Below are 16,922 nucleotides of genomic sequence, written 5' to 3' on the forward strand. Positions count from 1 at the left end.
GATCAGTCAACCACACCTCTTCGCTACCTCGTCTTGTCATTGGTGAAAAGGACAGAGGGCGGCAACTCCACGCGCCCTTTGATTTTATTGGTTGGTCGCGGGGCTCAGACCCGAGCCGGGAGGTGGGGTGCACAACTACATGAGTCCAATCTCCGGTTTGGGAAGGTGGGACGTACTGGCCACCGCTGGAATCCCGGGAGAGAACCTTCTGGAACCCGTGCAATATCAAAGGGAGCTGTAAAGGAAAACTGCGCCCACCAGTTGGCGGTGACTCTGGGCGGTTTCCGCTCATCATTTAGGAGGGTAAGGGAGAGAGTAGCGCACTTTGGGAGGTGTAGTCTCTGGACTAGGGTCTAAAGGTCACCCCTTTTTAACCTGTCTTCCGTCGAACTGTGAACTGACTTCGACTTGACCTGATTTAGCTTTACCTTACCTTGACCCCGACGTGGCCTGACGTGACCTAGCTGAATTTCAAAACAGGCCCCGGTAGACTGCAGAATTTAAGTGCCCTCCTGTTGTCTCCGTCGTAACCTGGTAGTTCTCCCCAGCTCTAACACCTCCATGATTCCCTTTCTGAGTCCCCTTCATTCTGTATAATCCCCTCGTCCCAGCCCCCTCATTAGCAACTTCTTCTCAACAAGCCCCACATCCCCCTTAAAGCTCTCTCTATAATCTTCCATCCTACTTCCCCTTTGAGTTCCTATATTTTAGCGCTCCCCCCCGCCCCTTCCTCCACCCCCCCCCCTTGCTTTTTCCTCCTCTTCGCCCCATCTAATCTCCAGTCTTTCCCCCAAGATCTTCTGGCTTATCCTATTTTTAATCTTTTCTGCTCCCATGCTCTCTCCTATTCTAGCTCCCCTCTTTAACCCTTCATCTCAGCTCCACATGATCTTTCTTAACACCCTCAGAATCTCCCATCTCAGTCTCACCCCACCCCCACTCCCCATTAAATCTCAACCCAGTGTCCCCGCTGTTCAGAGCAGGCAGGGCTGCGGAGGCGGTCACCAGCGGAAGCCGACGCTTGAGCAGACACGGTGCCTGGTGCCTAGCGCCCACGTCACTGTCTCCCAGGCCCATCTGTGCTAGAGGGAACGGGGGTGGGGAGGGAGTAACCTCCGGGTGAAGAGGGGGAAGGAATTCTTGGAGGGTTTGAGGAAAAAGGAAGGGCCAGAGCAGAGGCTCTCACTCCTTTCTTGGCCATTTTTTCAGACAGATTTGGTACACCCATGAGGTCATGCAAACTGAATAGAGCTGGAAATTGACGGTGGGAGAAAATCAGTATCTAGCCAGCAGAGCAGAGTGTGAGAGAGGCCTAGGGGTCCTGAGGTCAGGTCTGCATAGTCTCCACTACCTGTCTTCTTTCTAGTACTCACTATGGGGATCCGAGGTGTAAAGGGGTATGAAGTGTGAAGAAAGGAAAGGAAGTGGGATAAGGGGAGGATGGAGAGGAGGGAGAGGAAGATGGGACGAGGGGGATTAGGGGAGGAGAGACTGGGTAAGAGGTAAGGAGAAGAGGGAGTGGGGAACAAGGAATGGAAGGAATGGGAGATGGGGTGAGCAGCAAAAGGATGGAAAAGAGATATTGGGTGAGGAGGAATGAGGAAGGGAGGGGAGGTGGAGTCACCAGGGAAAGGAACAGTGTGACATAGAGATGGGCAAGGTAGGAAAGGGGGCCCAGGTCTGGTGCTGGCTCCTTTGATCGGGGGGCTCTCACTCCCCTATCTCCGGACTCATGGGGGCCTGGTTTGTGGGTGGCTCTGCTTCCTCCTATTTCAGTTGTGTATTTTGCCTCCTCCAGCCTTGCCTGTGCCAATATGGAGGCAGAAAATTTAGTCACTGGCCCTCAACCTGGTCCTTGCAAATGCTAAAGTGTAGGCTTAGACCTTTGAGGGTACAGGGCTGTGCCTTCAAGTATTGGTGGCACAGACTCCATTGTCTGCTGGGCTCGCTATTGCTGCCCTCTGTCCCATTGCCCTGGGTGTCAGGTGTGTGTGTGAGGAATGAGGGTGACGCATAGGGTAGAAGAATGCGGGCTCTGGAGGCAGACTGTCAACCTTGTGAGGCCGCATCTGTGCCTCATTTCCTTCTTTGTAAAATGGGGATACACAATAGCAGTACATCTTAGGGTTATTGTGAGGGTTAAGTAAGGTAACTTGTAATGCACCTAGTTCTGAGCTTGGCATATAGTTAATGCTTACAAAGTTAACTGTTACTCTGAATGTTCACGGATAATCTCGGTGTGTGAGTGCATCTGTAGATGTTTGATTCTGATTGGGAGTTACTTGTGCTGTTATGTCTGTAATGCATTTGTAAGAGAGTATCTGTGTAATTATTTTTGTGTGGTAGTGTGCCTGATTCTGTGTTACTTGCTGTAGGTGTGTGATTTTGTGTTAGTGTACACATGTGATTAAATGACTGTATAGGCCTGTGTCTACAGGACGGAGTGCATGAAGTGTGGCTTCATGGCTGTTACCACACTGACATCGTGTCTGCCAGTGTCTGCGTGCATGTGTGATCATGTCAGCTGCAAACACCCCACTCACGCTCCCTCCCCATGGAGACATCATAATCCTAGGTGTCCCTCATTTCCTCACCCTGAAGGAACCGGAACCTGGGGGCATGGGTGGGGGTGGGTGCCAGTGAGGAGGTGTTTAGACAGGAGCACATGTTCCCTCCCAGACTGTATGGGAGGGGGAGCCTGCAATCTTGCACATATTCTGAAGGCTCCAGAGGAAGTGTTCCCCATCCAGCTCATTCTCAGTTCCCTGTCTTGTCACCATGGCAGCAGTTGCCAGGCGCTCCCACTGTTGCTAAGATCTGGATGTGGGAGGCTGCCAGGCACTGTTGCCAGTAGAAACAGAGAATCCTGGGGGAAAGGAAGACTACTCCCACAGCTGCCAGCTCTCTGCAATGACAGGACTAGCCCTTTGACCTCTCCTGTCCCCAAGTAGTATGTATAATTTGTGACAGTACTAGAGCTGGTGGAGGTGGGCTTTAACAGGAAGCTGGAACTGGAATACTGAGATCTACCTTCTGAGGAGGAAGGGGGCTCTAGACTGTGCATTACCACCTTTAAGATTAGGAGGCCCTTAGAAATTAGTGACTACCTCATTTTGTTCCCCATACCTTATATTTCTCCCCTGGCAACATCTCTGCTTGATTTCTCCAGTGCTGGTGCTTATTACCTAATGCTTCCACCTGTATAGGAATGCTACATTGACCTCATTACCCTGGATGCAGACTGACTTCTTCGTGAGGTCAGTCTCTTAACATCTCACCTGGATACGTATGTACTTCATGCTGACACCTGAGCCCAGACTTCAGTCCCACTCTGAGTCCCAACTTTGGCCTCAGCCTGAGACACTGACCTTATTAGTCTTAGTCCTGAACCAGATAGTTCCCCAAACCCAGCCTCAGCCTAAGCCCTCCTCCTAGACATGGATCAGCCCTCATCTCGATTACAGATATTTGAATTCATCTGAAGATTCCATTCTGATCCTGTACTCTGACTGAATGCTGAACAGTGATCTAACCTCTCTGGTACTCGCCTGGCATCTTTCTGCATGTTCTGAACCTGTACTGACTAGTACCATTAAGGGTGAAAGAAGTAATTTCTTGTCTTGGGATGAGAGGACAGTGCTAGGAAAGACCAGCAGAGGGCGTGCAACACCAGGTTCTAGAGGCAAGCTTCCCAGAGCCAACTTGGGAGGGAGATATCAGGGGTATTGAGACCTTGGATCTTTCAGGTCAAGACCCAGAGCTGCAGGCACAACAGATGGTCTAAAAGGTTGAACTAAATAAATTAAAGTTCCTTCGCTTCTCAGCCTTTTGGCTAAGATCAAGTGCAAATAAATGAAAGTTCCTAATCCAGTGATGCGGATGCTTTGGGGGTAACATGGGTTTGTGCAATCATGGGTCTCCCTACAGCTCAGCAGGGCTCAGGGCTGGGCGCTCACCAGAAGGTCCTTAGGCATCCCCTCCCCCAACTCAATGCTTCTTTTGTTTTTTTTTTAAGATTTATGTTTATTTATTTCTAGAGGGAAAGGGAGAGAGAAAGAGGGAGAGAAACATTGATACATCAATCAGTTGCCTCTTGCATGCCCCCAAGTGGGGATCTGGCCAGAAACCCATGTATGTGCTCTGACTGGGAATCGGACCAGCGACCTTTCGTTACAGGCCGGTACTCAATCCACTGAGCCACACCAGCCAGGGCCCAACTCAACACTTACGTCATATGCTTATACATCTTCACTACCTTCCCTGCATCCAGTTATCTTTTGGTCCGATTGAGCAGAAATCTGCCTCTACTCCACCTTTGGTCTTGGCTCTGTGCTTAAGGTCACATTGACCTTATAGGTCCCATCTGCCAGGTAGCAGCCTCTGCATCCCTCAAGTCTGCTTGCTCCTCCCTAGGGTGAACACCCCTCAGGCCTTCATGGGTTCTTCTTCTGCTTTGTTCTGTTCCAGGCACTAAGACCATGTTTCCCTGTCTCGTTTTGAGTTCGTGGAGCCTGATTTAGCTTTTGGATTACCTGGCTTAGTTTTTTTTTTTTTTTTTCTCTATTTCTTTTTCTTTTTTTTCTCTATTTTTTCTTTCTTTTTTTTTTTTTCTAGAGATGTTTCCTGCATGGTTTGTCTCCTCAGCCATTGTCCAAAGGACTCTGAGAAGCTGTAAGAATATGCAGGCACAGGCTCAAGGCCTGGCTTTCTCTCCAGTGCTGTGCAAAGGGACTGTAGATCACAGGGCAGAGCAGTATGCTCCCCTATGCCACCTGGACAGAGCACCTGGCTTAGTTTTTTCCTGGCATGCCAGTGCAATTACAAATGAGCCAGCCTGCTCCTTCCTCTGACTATGAACTTGGTTCCATGTAGCCTCATCTTACATCAATTTTTTGGTAGCCACCTTCAACTGTTCACCCATACCAACTGCAGACTGCAATTTCTTTTCTTTCTAAGCTGCTAAATCACATCTCGTCCATTTGTACTTGTTATGATTTTGAAAGGAGTGTTATATTTACTTTAAAAACAAAAATACTTGAAATAAATTAATTTAAAAGATTGGCAATACAGAGTTTCAGGGCAATCCCTGGGCTTGGAAACCTCTGTACTTGATGCTTACTTAAAAGTGGGACAAGGAGGGCCGAAGTGCTCACTTTGGCAGCACATACAAGGTGGGATCCCCAAAACCCAGAATTTATTAAAAATTGTGTATTCTTACATGTTTAAACTTCAGTCGCCTTTGAAGAATCTCCATTTGATGCAATACACCTACCGATACTTTTTCCCACTGCTTACAACAGTTTTAAAGCTTGTCCATTTTGATGACTTTAAGTGCTTCTGATGTTTTTTGTTTCACCTCTTCCACATCAGCAGAAGTCACTCAGGGCAAGATTGGGTGAATAGTGAGGGTGGGGCATGGGGATCATGTCATTTTTTGGTCAAAAACTGCTGAACACTTAGCATGGTGTGGGCAGGTGCACTCGTAAATCACCCATCATGAAATGGGCAAATGTGTTGAAAGAGTCTCCAAAAAAAATTCACTGAGGCCAAATGCAGCCTCTCACAATAATGCCAGCTAGTACTGATGCAGACAGGTTCCTAGAACACTCACCTAGCGGCGGAAGCCTGTACTGTGAGGGACCTGTCTTCCAGAAGATAATGCCAGTTTTTTTTGGATCCTTCTTTGTATATTAAAATTGAAATGATACAGAGAAGATTAGCATGGTCCCTGTGTAAGGATGACATGAAAACTTGTGAAGTATTTGATAATTTTGTTTTTGATAAATATTAAAATGTAAGAATGTAAAGTGGATATATATATGAATAAATTAGTATACCACAAAACAAAAAGTAGGGACTGAAGATTCCCAGCTGGCTTGGCTGTGACTTCAGCACTGTGGACAGAGGCCACTGGCAGTTCCACAGCTATGCCTGGGACTGCAGTTGGGTGGAGGATGATATACACATAACCTTCAGATGGAGCCAGAAATCCATGCTGTTCACTCAGTACCTTACACGGTATAAAGCTCTTCCCTCTTATCAGACTCATTCTGTCCTCACTCAACTATCAGCCCAGGAGGCAGACAGAAAAGGGACTATTTTCTAGATTTTTACAGATGAGGAGACAAGTTTAGCCAGGTCAAACTTCAAGTAACCCTTTGGGTGGGGTGGGACAGAAAACACATTATTCCATGTTTAACAAATGTAGCAGCCACTGTGTCCCTCGGGGTGATGAGTTTCCCTAGAGGTAAAGAGGAGTGCACTTGAACCAAAGCATGAGAGGTTGGGTGGAAGTCCATGTGGAATCGAGGCTCTAGCCCAAGGGTGTCAAACTCATTTTCACCAGGGGCCACATCAGCCTCATGGTTGCCTTCAAAGCCAAATGTAATTTTAGGACTGTATAAATCTTACTACTCCTTAACTAGGGTCAAGGAGCTCGGCGCTGCTGCTGGGTAGAAACAAGGCGCCGGGCAGGATAAAACAAGGTAGAGGGCCAGATTCAGCCTGCGAGCCTTGTGTTTGCCACCTGTGCTCTAGCCAGCCCCAGGGACAAGTGGCAGTTGGTAGAAGAAAGAGTTCTGGGAGGGCCAGTCATGACTGCTGGACTGAGGCCGGGGAAATCTTATCATTAGGGCCCACAGAGGCCCAAGCTTTTATGCCCCCTGTTCTGTCCCAATGCTTGGCTTCACTGAACCTGGAGACAAGGAGAAGGGAACCTGTAGGATGTTATTAAGATGCCTTCGAGCCTGATAGACCTTCATGGGAGAACTCCAGGGAGGAGAGGTATGGAAGCCCTGGGAGTGAAAGGGGTGAGTTGTGCAGGTGGCAAGAAATCCTGTGCCACAGCAATAGGCCTGGCTACTTGTCTCTCTAATCCCCTTGAGTAAAAAGGGGAGGTGCTAGACCACAGAGCAGCTTTGACAGGCAGTCATTGGTGTACTTTAGCCAGAGGCCATTGGCTGTACCTCCAGCTATGCCTAGAACTGTGGAAAGGTTAAGGACATGGATGCTGCAGCCAGACTATCAGGTCCCCCTGCTTCCTGGCTGTGTGAATGTATAACCTTGAGAAACTTTCATCCTCTCTATTCTTCCCTTTTCTCATCTGTAATACAAATCTCATAGGGTTGCTTTGAAGATGAACTGATTACTTTATGCAAAGCACTTAGAACTTCCCAGTGCATAGTAATAAAAAAATGTTAACAAGTATTTGTATTTGGGACCCCTATGGGTTAGAGGTCAAGTTTCTGCCTCTGAGCCACAGTCTAGAGATGCTTTCCTGCTACAGGTACTGGTTTTGTTTTTTCTAGATAAAAGGGATGAGTGGGGATTCTATAGTCCTCCAAAAACTTCTCCAGACTGTAGTTTACCCAACCCTATTATATCACATTAAAACAACTAGCAAAAATGGGTAGGAAACTCTGAGACCAAGGAGGGCCCAGAAGACAAGGAGGAAACAAGCCAATTAGCTTCCCTACTTTGTAGGTCAGCTGGAACTGGGAAAAGAAGTGTCTAAAATGGGCTCTTGGTGGGCAGGGTGGGGCAATACATAGTAGACAGGCTTAGAGGCCTCACCTTTTCCTCAGTTTCTCCAAAAACTCTGGCACCTCTCTTCAGTACCTCCATATAACCCCTGCCTCCTCCTACTCCCACCAACCACTTGATTCTTCGGAAGGTCAGTACCAGGAAAGCTCTAGAAGGGGAGACACAGTGCACTGTGTTCTTGGAGGCCACAGCTTCTCTACTTTGACTGTCTTAGACTCAGACTCAGGAATTGGCTAATGATAGGAAATCACACAGAAACACCAGATGCCCCAAACAACAGGAAACAGGAAGCTGAAACAGCATCACAATTTCTTTATTAGGATTTCCACTGTGCCCAGCCTTTGAGAGCATCAGCTCCTCAGTGAAGGCTGAGCCATGGGGAAGAGCATGCAGCTGGAATGATGGGAAGACAGGGCTTGGGCATGTTCCCCTCAGCTTACTGCCAAGTTACCTTCCTCAGAAAAGCACGTACGAAAGGCATGAGGGACCACAGGGCATTGGATCCTCCATTGTTATTGAGTACTCTCAGAACCCCCTCACAAGCCTGAGCTTGGCTGGGAGACAGAGCATAGACCATCTCTTGAAGGAGGCTAAGCATGAAGTCCTGTGTTTCACCACAGATATGGAAAGGCCTTGCTACTTATACCTTGTTCATAGCTGTGGTCACACCAACCCATTCCAGACACGTTACAATTTGGCTTCTTAGTCACTGGCCCAGACCAAACCTGACATCCTCTCCATTATCCAGCATATCAGGGTATGTGGCCCAGAGGGTAGATTTTCCTTAGTGCTAGTTGGGTCTAGTGGAAATTCTCTTTTTTTTTTTTCCTTCCAAGTTTGCCAAAAGCAGTGGTAGCAGGAAAGCAAAAATGGGGAAAGTGCCCAGTCCTACCCCACTCTAGGGCAGTCAGGAACAGGCACGGTACATTGATATCCTCCACTCAGCAAGATCTCTGTTGTCTGGGCTACAAGCAGGGCCCCAGAGAGATCTTGGGCCAATTCAAACTCAGTGGCATGGAGAAGTAGTAGTTTTATTCCACTGTAATGGAGAGGTAAAAAGGGGTTATGGTTACAGGTGCTGCCAGGATGCCCTGAAATTCTGGCATCAAGGTGATTCTGCCTTTTAGTGACAAGTATATATCCCTTTACTCTGCTGACTGGAACGGGACATGCTCGCAGGGTCACTAGAACCTGTTTACAGTCCTACCTAGAGGTTATTCTTGGCTCTGGGGTGGTCATGGCTAGCCCAGGGCCCTGCCAGACAGCTTCTGTTAAGCTTCCCCCTTGGCCTTAGGGCTTCCTGGCACTATTATTGAAGCCGAGACCTGCAATTGTTGAGGCTATGCTTTGGGCTGAGGCCTAGGCACCATCCTGGGCTTACCCCTCAGTGAGGTACCCTCTTCCCAGGCAGTTTGATTCTGTGCTTCCTGTATTGGTGATAGGAATGGGGGAATCCCCAGATTTGGCCACTGAAACAAGGCTAGGGTGACATCCCTCAGGGAGCACCAGGGCTAGAAAGGCCAGTGTCAACCCTGCAGCCCCAGTCACTTGAGCTGAGGGCAGGAAGAGGCGATGTGCTCATGGCTTTGGCTGTCCTCAAAGGAAGAGCACTTAAAAGGGAGTCAGTACCTAGGAGTAAGCAAACAGCTCCATCCCTGGGACCCAAAGGGGGCATTGCTCAGAAGTGCAGAGCCTGCATCTGTTGGGGAAGGCTGGTCTTAGGAGAGGAAGCTATGGAGCAGACCTGGAGAGGTTGTGAGGCCATAGCTACTGCTTCAGCTGACTCCGTCACTGCGGCTTCACTGAGTTACCCATCTTTAAATTTGAGAGTGGGGAAGAAGACCGCTGGGTGAAACACAGGCTTAGGGCAGATGGTCTTCAGAGGAGCATATTTATAACCCCAGCCTGTCGTGGTTGAGGGATGGGGTGGGTGGTGCCTGGGAAAAGCACTGATCTCAAGAAGAAAAGACTGCAACATTTTCTCCTACCCTTATTAGAGTCAGACACTAATTTCTGTGCTTGGCAGAATTTCAGACACTCATAGTGATGGAAGGGTATGAAAAGGAGAGTTGAGTCCACTAGGTTTGTGAAAGTTTGAACATCTCCTTACTGCTAAAGGTCTCCATGGCTTAGGACACTGCAAAGGGAGATCCTGGACAAGGGATTAGGGTGGGTCTTCTGCACTCTGAACTGGGGGAACTATGAAACCTCTCCTGTGGTAAAAAGCTAGATGCCTATGGAGAAGCTGGTTGCTTTTCTATGCTTTTCTGCTTCCTAGGACTCTCTTGGATTAGGGACTCTATCCTTTGTAGGGGGGTGGGGAACAGTGTCCTCTGGACTCTCTGCAGCATACCCCTACCAGGGAAGCTTGGTGTCCTGGAATAGGCAGAGGTGACCCCAAATGGGCCTGATCTTGTTGTGGAAGAACTCTGGGGCCTGCTTTGTCAGGCCCTGGGATCCGCTAGCTTGATCTGTCGCATGGTCTTTCACCACTCACCCACAGAAAGCTAGAAGCTGCAGCTCCAGAGAGGTAGGCATCTCCTTGATCTGTGAAGGGCAGGAACTGAGAAGGTGGACTTCCAGTCCGTGACTGATGATAAGGCAGGAGAAAAAAGCTGTTCAGCCCTAAAAGTCCAGAGCTTTTCTTTACTCAAATTGACCTGTTCATAAGATTAAACAGCTCAAGGCCATTGATGCAAAAAGTGATTTGCCAGGAGAGTGAGCAAGGGGCCCTGTGCTTCATGTGCTTTAATCTCAGGCCTGGTTCTTCAGATGCAATCCTTGCATCTGAATCATGTGCTTCCTTGGTTGTTTTTTGTTGTTGTTGTTGTTGTTGTTGTTGGACTGAGTAATAACCCCTCCTACTGACCAGTTCTGAGGAAATATTCCTGACCCATGTAAGGAATATTTACCAAAAGCTGTGTTTTGAAATGTTCAGGGTCACATACATGAACCCAGATTCATCTTCTGTCTGCTTTGTTTCAGTCCTAAGTAATCCAACTCCAGAAGCTTTTCATTGCTTCCAGTTCAGGCAGTTTCTGCAGGAAGAGACCATATACCACACTCCTGGTTGTGGCCTCCCCTTCTTCTGAGCATCTCAACACTGAGCTGGATGCCGCTGATTCTGTAAATATCCTATTTATTATGAGTTCAGCAATGGGGATATGTTAGCTTCCGCATGACTGAACTAACCCCTCTCAAGTAACTCTTGGTAGTCAGAGCTGGCTAAACCTGTCATTAGGTTGGAAACAGAAACCTGAACCCAAGGGCTGATCCACAACATGCATTGATTTGAGAACTTGATGAGAACTTAGGAAGATAGCTGGGAATTAAAGGCCAGGTGTGGTGGCCGTGTGGTGGCCTTGTGTTAGCCTCTGCTCGTCCCCAAAGTCCTCCCGTTGTAGGCCCAGATCTTAGCCTGGTGGGGAAGGACATGTAGTTAACAGTGGGGAGAAGTAGCAACTGGGGCCTAAGCTCAGTGATGGGGAGAAGGGAAAACTGATTCCTTCTGTGAGGCTTTGCTGGGACTTTATCTACTTAACAGAGCTGAAAAGCCAATTCTCTTCTCAGCTTCTGCCTCTTATCATTTTCAGGGTGGTTGAAAGGAGTCCCTACTCAGGGCCTCTGTGGAGCTGCTTTTTCTTGAGCTGTGGAAGAGGCTGGCTCTGTTCTCTGTACAATGGCACACTTTTCTACGTCTACGGTTGAGCTGAACTGGAAGGATGGAAAAGGTGGGCCTTCTCCTGTTCACTTCCATCCAGACCTTGTCCTCATTGGAGCCCAGGCTGTAGGGCTCCGTGGTAGCTGACTTGGGTGAAACATCTAACACAGAGGGCTCCAACTCCTGCCATCAAACTGGTTCCATTTAGGCCCCTTGGACTATGGGCCATGACTTCAAATCTGAAAAACAAGGGCCAGGATGGCTCACTTTGGTTTTTGATTGTTCTTCTAAAGACTTTTTGACTTGAATGTCCTGGCTGAGAGGTTCTAGACTTCTGGTCCCTGGCAGGGACTACCTCCCCCTTTTCTAATTAGGATTCCACAGACTAGTTACCTTCTCTGTTACCAGGAATTGGAACTTAAATAAATAACAGGCTGAAGTGCAGTGGTGGTTTTTAACCATTTCCCCACCCCAACACATCCGAGGGAAATAATACACACCTACCAGAACAGTGGCTCACCACAGAAGGGATTTGCAATGGGGGAACATGGAACCTGTCAGTATTTCCAGGAAAGCATGTGAATCTGACATGTCCCTTATTAGGAAGCACTTGGTCAGGGTCTTATCTAATGGAGTTGGAACTAGCCAATAGAATAGGGTGAGTCAGGACCCCCTCATCTATACCAGCGGGTTCTCAAAGGAACTTTGGACATTTTTAAACCAGAAGAACCAGGTCTCTGAAGGCGTGGACAGCTAGGAGTGTACGTGTGTGAGTGTGCACGTATATCCATGTGCCGTGGCAGGTCCAGTGTGCCATGTGAAGGATGGGGGGGTGTTTCCAGGACCGGGTGCTGCCACAGCTCCCAGGGCTTCTCCCTGTGGCAGTGCATTTACTGCCTCTGTTGTGAGGCAAATGGTGGTTTCGGTGCCATAAAGCTTGGTGACAAACTGAGATGCCGGCAGTGCTCCATCCTCATACGTCTACCACAGGCTGGTGGGGGAAAGAGAGAAAGGGAAGGGAGAGAAAGCCACTGTCCCTGAATTGAATTTCTGTGCTCCATGCTATCCAGGGGGTTTCAGGTGAATGGCTGCACTGTTTGGGCGAGCAGCCAAGATGTAGATGACATTCTCCCGCAGGAAGGTAGGCCAGTCCACAGACCTGGAGTGGAATCGAAGCACAGGTTTGTGAGGTTGGGTGCAGAGCCGGAAGCTGATGAGACCTGACCCAGAGTCAGCGTGGCTTGAGTTGGACAAAACTCAGGGAAGCCCTGGAAGCCTGACATGGTTATGGCCAGCTGCGCTTCCAAGCTTACAGACCAGCTGGCTGGCCCTATGGATCTGGGGTCAAATGTGCACTATGGGAGCCTACTCTCTGGGGTGGGCATTTGCTGGGGTTTTTTTTTGTTGTTGTTGTTTTTGGTTTTTCTGGATATTTTAGGTTGCCAGATAAAATATTTTATTTATTTTTAGAGAGAGGGGAAAGGAGGGATAAAGAGAGGGAGAAAAATAGCAATGTGTGGTTGCCTCTCACATGCCCCCTACTGGGGACCTGGCCTGCAACCCAGGAATGTGCCCTGACTGGGAATTAAACTGGCGACCCTTTGGTTCACAGGCTGGCACTCAATCCACTGAGCCACACCAGCCAGGCTGGCACTTGCTGATTTGAGGTGGCAATAGGTAACGCCCTCTCTTAATGTGTGTGTTGGGAGGTCAGGGGAGCAGGCAGCCAGATGAGGAGGTCCCACTCACCTGGATTCATGCTCTGTGGGCAGCAGGGCCTTGTCCTGACTCTTGCTGCTGCTGCTGGCTGGGCTGCTGTCTGCTATGGGACCCACATGGCTGATGCTGTTGGGTACAAGGACATGGACATGTAGTTAGGAGTGGGACAGTGAAAGGCCTGGCCCCCTCCCAAACTCCGGTGAACTCATGGCTCTGCGTGACGTGATGTGTAGGTTTTCTGACACAGGGCAACAGTTTGGAGTAGAGGCTGCCCAATGCCTCAACCAGCAGGAGTCACTTCCCAATCTAATGCATAGAAGGATCCTTGCCTGGCAGTTGGCAGGAAAAACAGGGAGTACCTTTCATATTTAGGGGCATGTGGCATGGAAAAAGGGGGCGGGTACATGAGTGGGGGCAGGGATTGGTAGGGAGCAGACCTGACGCTGGAGGAAGGAGCCTCTGGGAGGTGTTTGCAGAACCAAGAGTGCTGTGCGTGGCGGCACTCTGCCTCACTGATGGTGCTCCCGCTGCCCCATGCCAGGAAGGTGGCTCGGGCTCGCTCCCGTTCCTTGACTGTCAGAAGTCTTAACAGAGAGTTCTGGGGAAGAAGAGACAAGATCTTGGAGGTGAAAATATTTTGTAAACTGTCAAGCCACAGAGAATTTTACCTCCATTAACACCTCTGCAACCTCCCTTTGAAGCAGCCCAGAGCCTTGCTGGTAGCACCAACATTTGCGGTGGTGTCCAGTGCGAACCAGTCTTCCTTGGGCAGTTTCCTCAGCCTAGGCACTGAGTCACCTGTCATTGGATGGAACCTGAGCCCTTCTCTGGTACCGGTTCCTGCTCAGGGAGTGCCCAGTGCTCCGCCAACCTGCCCGGCATGCTTCCCAGGTGCCTGTCACCCAGCATCCCATAGACATTCACTCCAGCTGGCCTTTACCTGGGGACGCAATTGCTGCAGGAGTAGGAGGGACTCATGGGACAAGAAGTCAGGCCACTCTATGTGTCCTCGATGATCAGGGTCCAGGGCTGCAAACTGGCGGGCTGCCTGCTCCTCTTGCTCCTGGCTTAGAGCCCTGTCACTGTCCCCCCGCTTTGCTGCTTGGTGGCGGTAGCGCAGGAAGTCCTCCCATGTCAGGGAGCAATCTAGGGGGGATGCACCACATGCTAGCCATGCCCACTCCTTCCTCAGCCTATGGGGCCCTCCACGCCACCCTCTAGGGTCCCCGCTAGAGCCCCTTCATCCACAGTTCTTGCAGAGCCTTTGTCTCCAATAACCAGGATAACTTGGGTGTGGGTGACTCTGTTGGCCAACAGCTTGGCACAGGGATCTATTCACCCTTTACCCCCCCCAATTTCAGGATACTCCTTTCATCCTAGAAGGTATGATGGAGAAATCAGCCCAGCACCTCTCCATCCAGCAGTACCATCCAGCCTTACCAGGGATGACTTTACACTGCTGAAAGGTCTCTGTGAGGCTATACATTTCCTCCTCAGTTAGCAGCAAGTTCAGGTTATCCTGGAAAAAAAAAAAAAAAAAAAAAAGCTGAGTCGCTGGCCACATAGGCCAAAGAAAGGCCAAAAATCAAGAGAAATGGAAATAGTATTTGAATTGAAAGGCAATTCTGAGATCACCTAATCCTAGCCTCACATTCATAATTGAGAAGTCTGAAGCCCCAGAAGGGGGAAAGGACTTGTTTCGAATTGCTCAACTGTGGGGCAGAATCTTCCCTAGAACTCAGGTATCCTGACTCCAGCCCTGAGTCCCCTTTACTAAAATAGTGGTTTTAAAATTAGTTTTTCAGATACCCTTGGGCTTCCTTGAAGTGCTTTAGGAAGCTACTGCAAGGAAGAAAGGGTGCTAGTAAGTGGCTAGGGTTGTGAATCCCTGGCCCCATTAACCAGAGCAGCTACATCTTTATCCAGAAGGATAAAGATGGATTTGCCTTCTGTGTTAGACTGTGCTTGAGGAGTTATTTTAGTTGAAAATAATTTCAATTGTAACTCTGCTCTTAGTGGGTTGTTGTTTCCCTTTAAATTACTCCAGAGTGGTTTTGAAAGAGATGCCATCACGACAAAGTTCCTAAAACCAAATGAGGTTTATTTGTGGTGCTGTAGAAGGTTTTTGTTTGTTTTGTTTTCTTATCCTTACCTGAGGACATTTTTTTCATTGCTTTTTTAGAGAGAGAGGAAAAGAGAGAAACATCATTGTGAGAGATAAGCATCGACTGGTTGTCTCCTGTACAAGACCAGACCAGGAACTGTTTGTGCCCAGACCAGGGATCAAACCTGCTACCCAGGGGTTTGCCCTGCCTGGAATTGAACCCACAACACTTCGGTTATGGGACAACACCCCAGCCAACTGAGCCACACCAGCCAGGGTGAGAAGTTTTACCTCCAAAAGAGCACTGATAGGTTATTTTGTTAATATTAATTCACAATCTTTAAAATATCAAAGATTCTTTCTAGTAGGTTATTTTTTCCCCTAAAATACCAGCAAAGAACAGGAGTAGACACTTCATGAACACTCATTTGTGGATTTCTTAAGGAACTCAAACCATTCCTTCAATCACCACTTTTGAGGACTTAGTATATGCTGTGCACAATGACATGTAACACTCTGACATGCTCACTGTGGCTGCAGTGTTGAGTATATGTGTGGAGTAAGAGCAAGAAGGAATGATAAAAGGGAGGTGAGGCAGGCAGAAGCCTGACTGTGAGGTGCCTCAAATACTCTATATTGAGCCCCTCAAATTGGGCCTTTATCCTGAGAGCAAGGGGAGTCACCGAAGGGTGTTTAAGTGTGGAGTGCCATGGTGAGACCCGTGGCCGCTGTGTGGAAAAATGGATTAGAGGGGCAAAGTCTAGGGGCATGAACAGCAGTTAGGTGGCTGTCGCAACAGTATAGATGAGAAAAGATGAGTGACCAAGACATGAGAACGGAAAAGAGGGGAGAGATTTGCGGGATGTTAGGAGGTAGAATCAATAGGACCTGTTAACTTACTAGAGGGATTGAGGAGAGAAATGAGTTGGGATTGGTAACTGGGGGGTGAAGTCAGGTGGTATTCAGCTTTCAGGAGAAAGATAAGTTCACTTGGGGGCATGTTGAATATGAAGTACATGTGAAGCATAGAGATGAATGTAAGTGCAAGAGACAGAGAAAATTTAGGTCTGGACACACAGATTTGAGAATCATCAGTGTTAGACGGGGGCTAGAGGCCAGGGATATTGTTAAAAATCCTACAGTGCACACAGCCCCCACAACAAAGAATTATGATGCGCAACTGTCAATAGTACTGAGGTAGAGAAATCCTGTCCTAGCTCTAGAACCCTTATGTCTGCTACTGGAAAACTGTCTAGGTCACTGCCTAGTAACCAGTGCTCCAAGACTGGGCCTCCAGGAAAAGTGCTGTGTCCCTTGTGATGCAGCAGCCCACTATCCCTGCAGTCCAAGCTCACACAGTAGTGGCAGCTCCAGCCTGTTTCCGTGTGTGCCATCTCGGTCACCTCTGCTGCACTGTCTCCTTGGACGTAGCCCATGCGATGTAGGCAGCCATCATGAAAAACCCTGCTGCAGACCCTGCATGGGAAGAGGCTCTCGGCTGTCCAGACCTCACAGACATCACACATCTCATCGTTGACAACCTGCGGAAAGATGGCAGGAATGAACAGGGATGTGTAAGTACAGGCAGCAAGATCCTATGGCCACCAAGCACAGACCTGCCCATATAGGGCTGGGTCTCCCTGGAGCAGCCTAGAGGAACAACTCCAACTAAAGCCAGAGTTAAGGCACAATTTCCCATCTTATTTCTCTGGAAGGCAAGCACCAGCAGGCTCTTCCAGCTGCTCGGGCCTCTGTGACCATGTTTCTGAACAGAAATGCTACTACCATTTTGGGAAAGAATAATTTGTTGTGAGAGACTGTCCCAGGCATTGTAGGACACTTAGCATCTGGTTTTCTTGGCACCAAATACCAGTAGCAACTCCTACAGTTATTGTG

At 48.7% G+C, this 16,922-nt stretch overlaps 1 protein-coding gene, 1 long non-coding RNA gene, 1 other non-coding gene and 1 pseudogene across 5 annotated transcripts in view; 2 read left to right on the top strand and 2 right to left on the bottom strand.

Annotated features, from left to right (window-relative positions):
- Positions 1–122: 122 nt before the first annotated feature.
- On the top strand, positions 123–16,389 carry LOC128780717 (uncharacterized). Its single transcript, XR_008426729.1, has 3 exons — positions 123–303; positions 11,136–11,273; positions 15,105–16,389. It is a non-coding gene; the product is annotated as an uncharacterized lncRNA (long non-coding RNA).
- LOC112304638 (small nucleolar RNA SNORA73 family) lies at positions 4,615–4,805 on the bottom strand (annotated as a pseudogene).
- Positions 5,672–5,773, top strand: LOC112304633 (U6 spliceosomal RNA). The gene has a single exon (XR_002974766.1). It is a non-coding gene; the product is annotated as a U6 spliceosomal RNA (small nuclear RNA).
- Positions 11,624–16,922, bottom strand: part of PHF24 (PHD finger protein 24) — a 189,489-nt gene continuing 184,190 nt past the window's right edge. For all 3 annotated transcript variants that reach the window (XM_045195146.2, XM_053923051.2, XM_024560199.4), the window contains 6 exons: positions 16,382–16,567; positions 14,363–14,441; positions 13,863–14,068; positions 13,360–13,520; positions 12,953–13,048; positions 11,624–12,362 (listed from right to left, as the gene is read on the bottom strand). In XM_045195146.2, the coding sequence (XP_045051081.1) occupies positions 12,266–12,362; positions 12,953–13,048; positions 13,360–13,520; positions 13,863–14,068; positions 14,363–14,441; positions 16,382–16,567 (825 nt within the window). In that variant the 3' untranslated portion in view covers positions 11,624–12,265. The remainder of the gene's footprint in view (positions 12,363–12,952; positions 13,049–13,359; positions 13,521–13,862; positions 14,069–14,362; positions 14,442–16,381; positions 16,568–16,922) is intronic.

This window comes from Desmodus rotundus, chromosome 1 (genome assembly GCF_022682495.2).
Source record: "Desmodus rotundus isolate HL8 chromosome 1, HLdesRot8A.1, whole genome shotgun sequence".
Taxonomy (NCBI): Eukaryota; Metazoa; Chordata; class Mammalia; order Chiroptera; family Phyllostomidae; genus Desmodus; species Desmodus rotundus.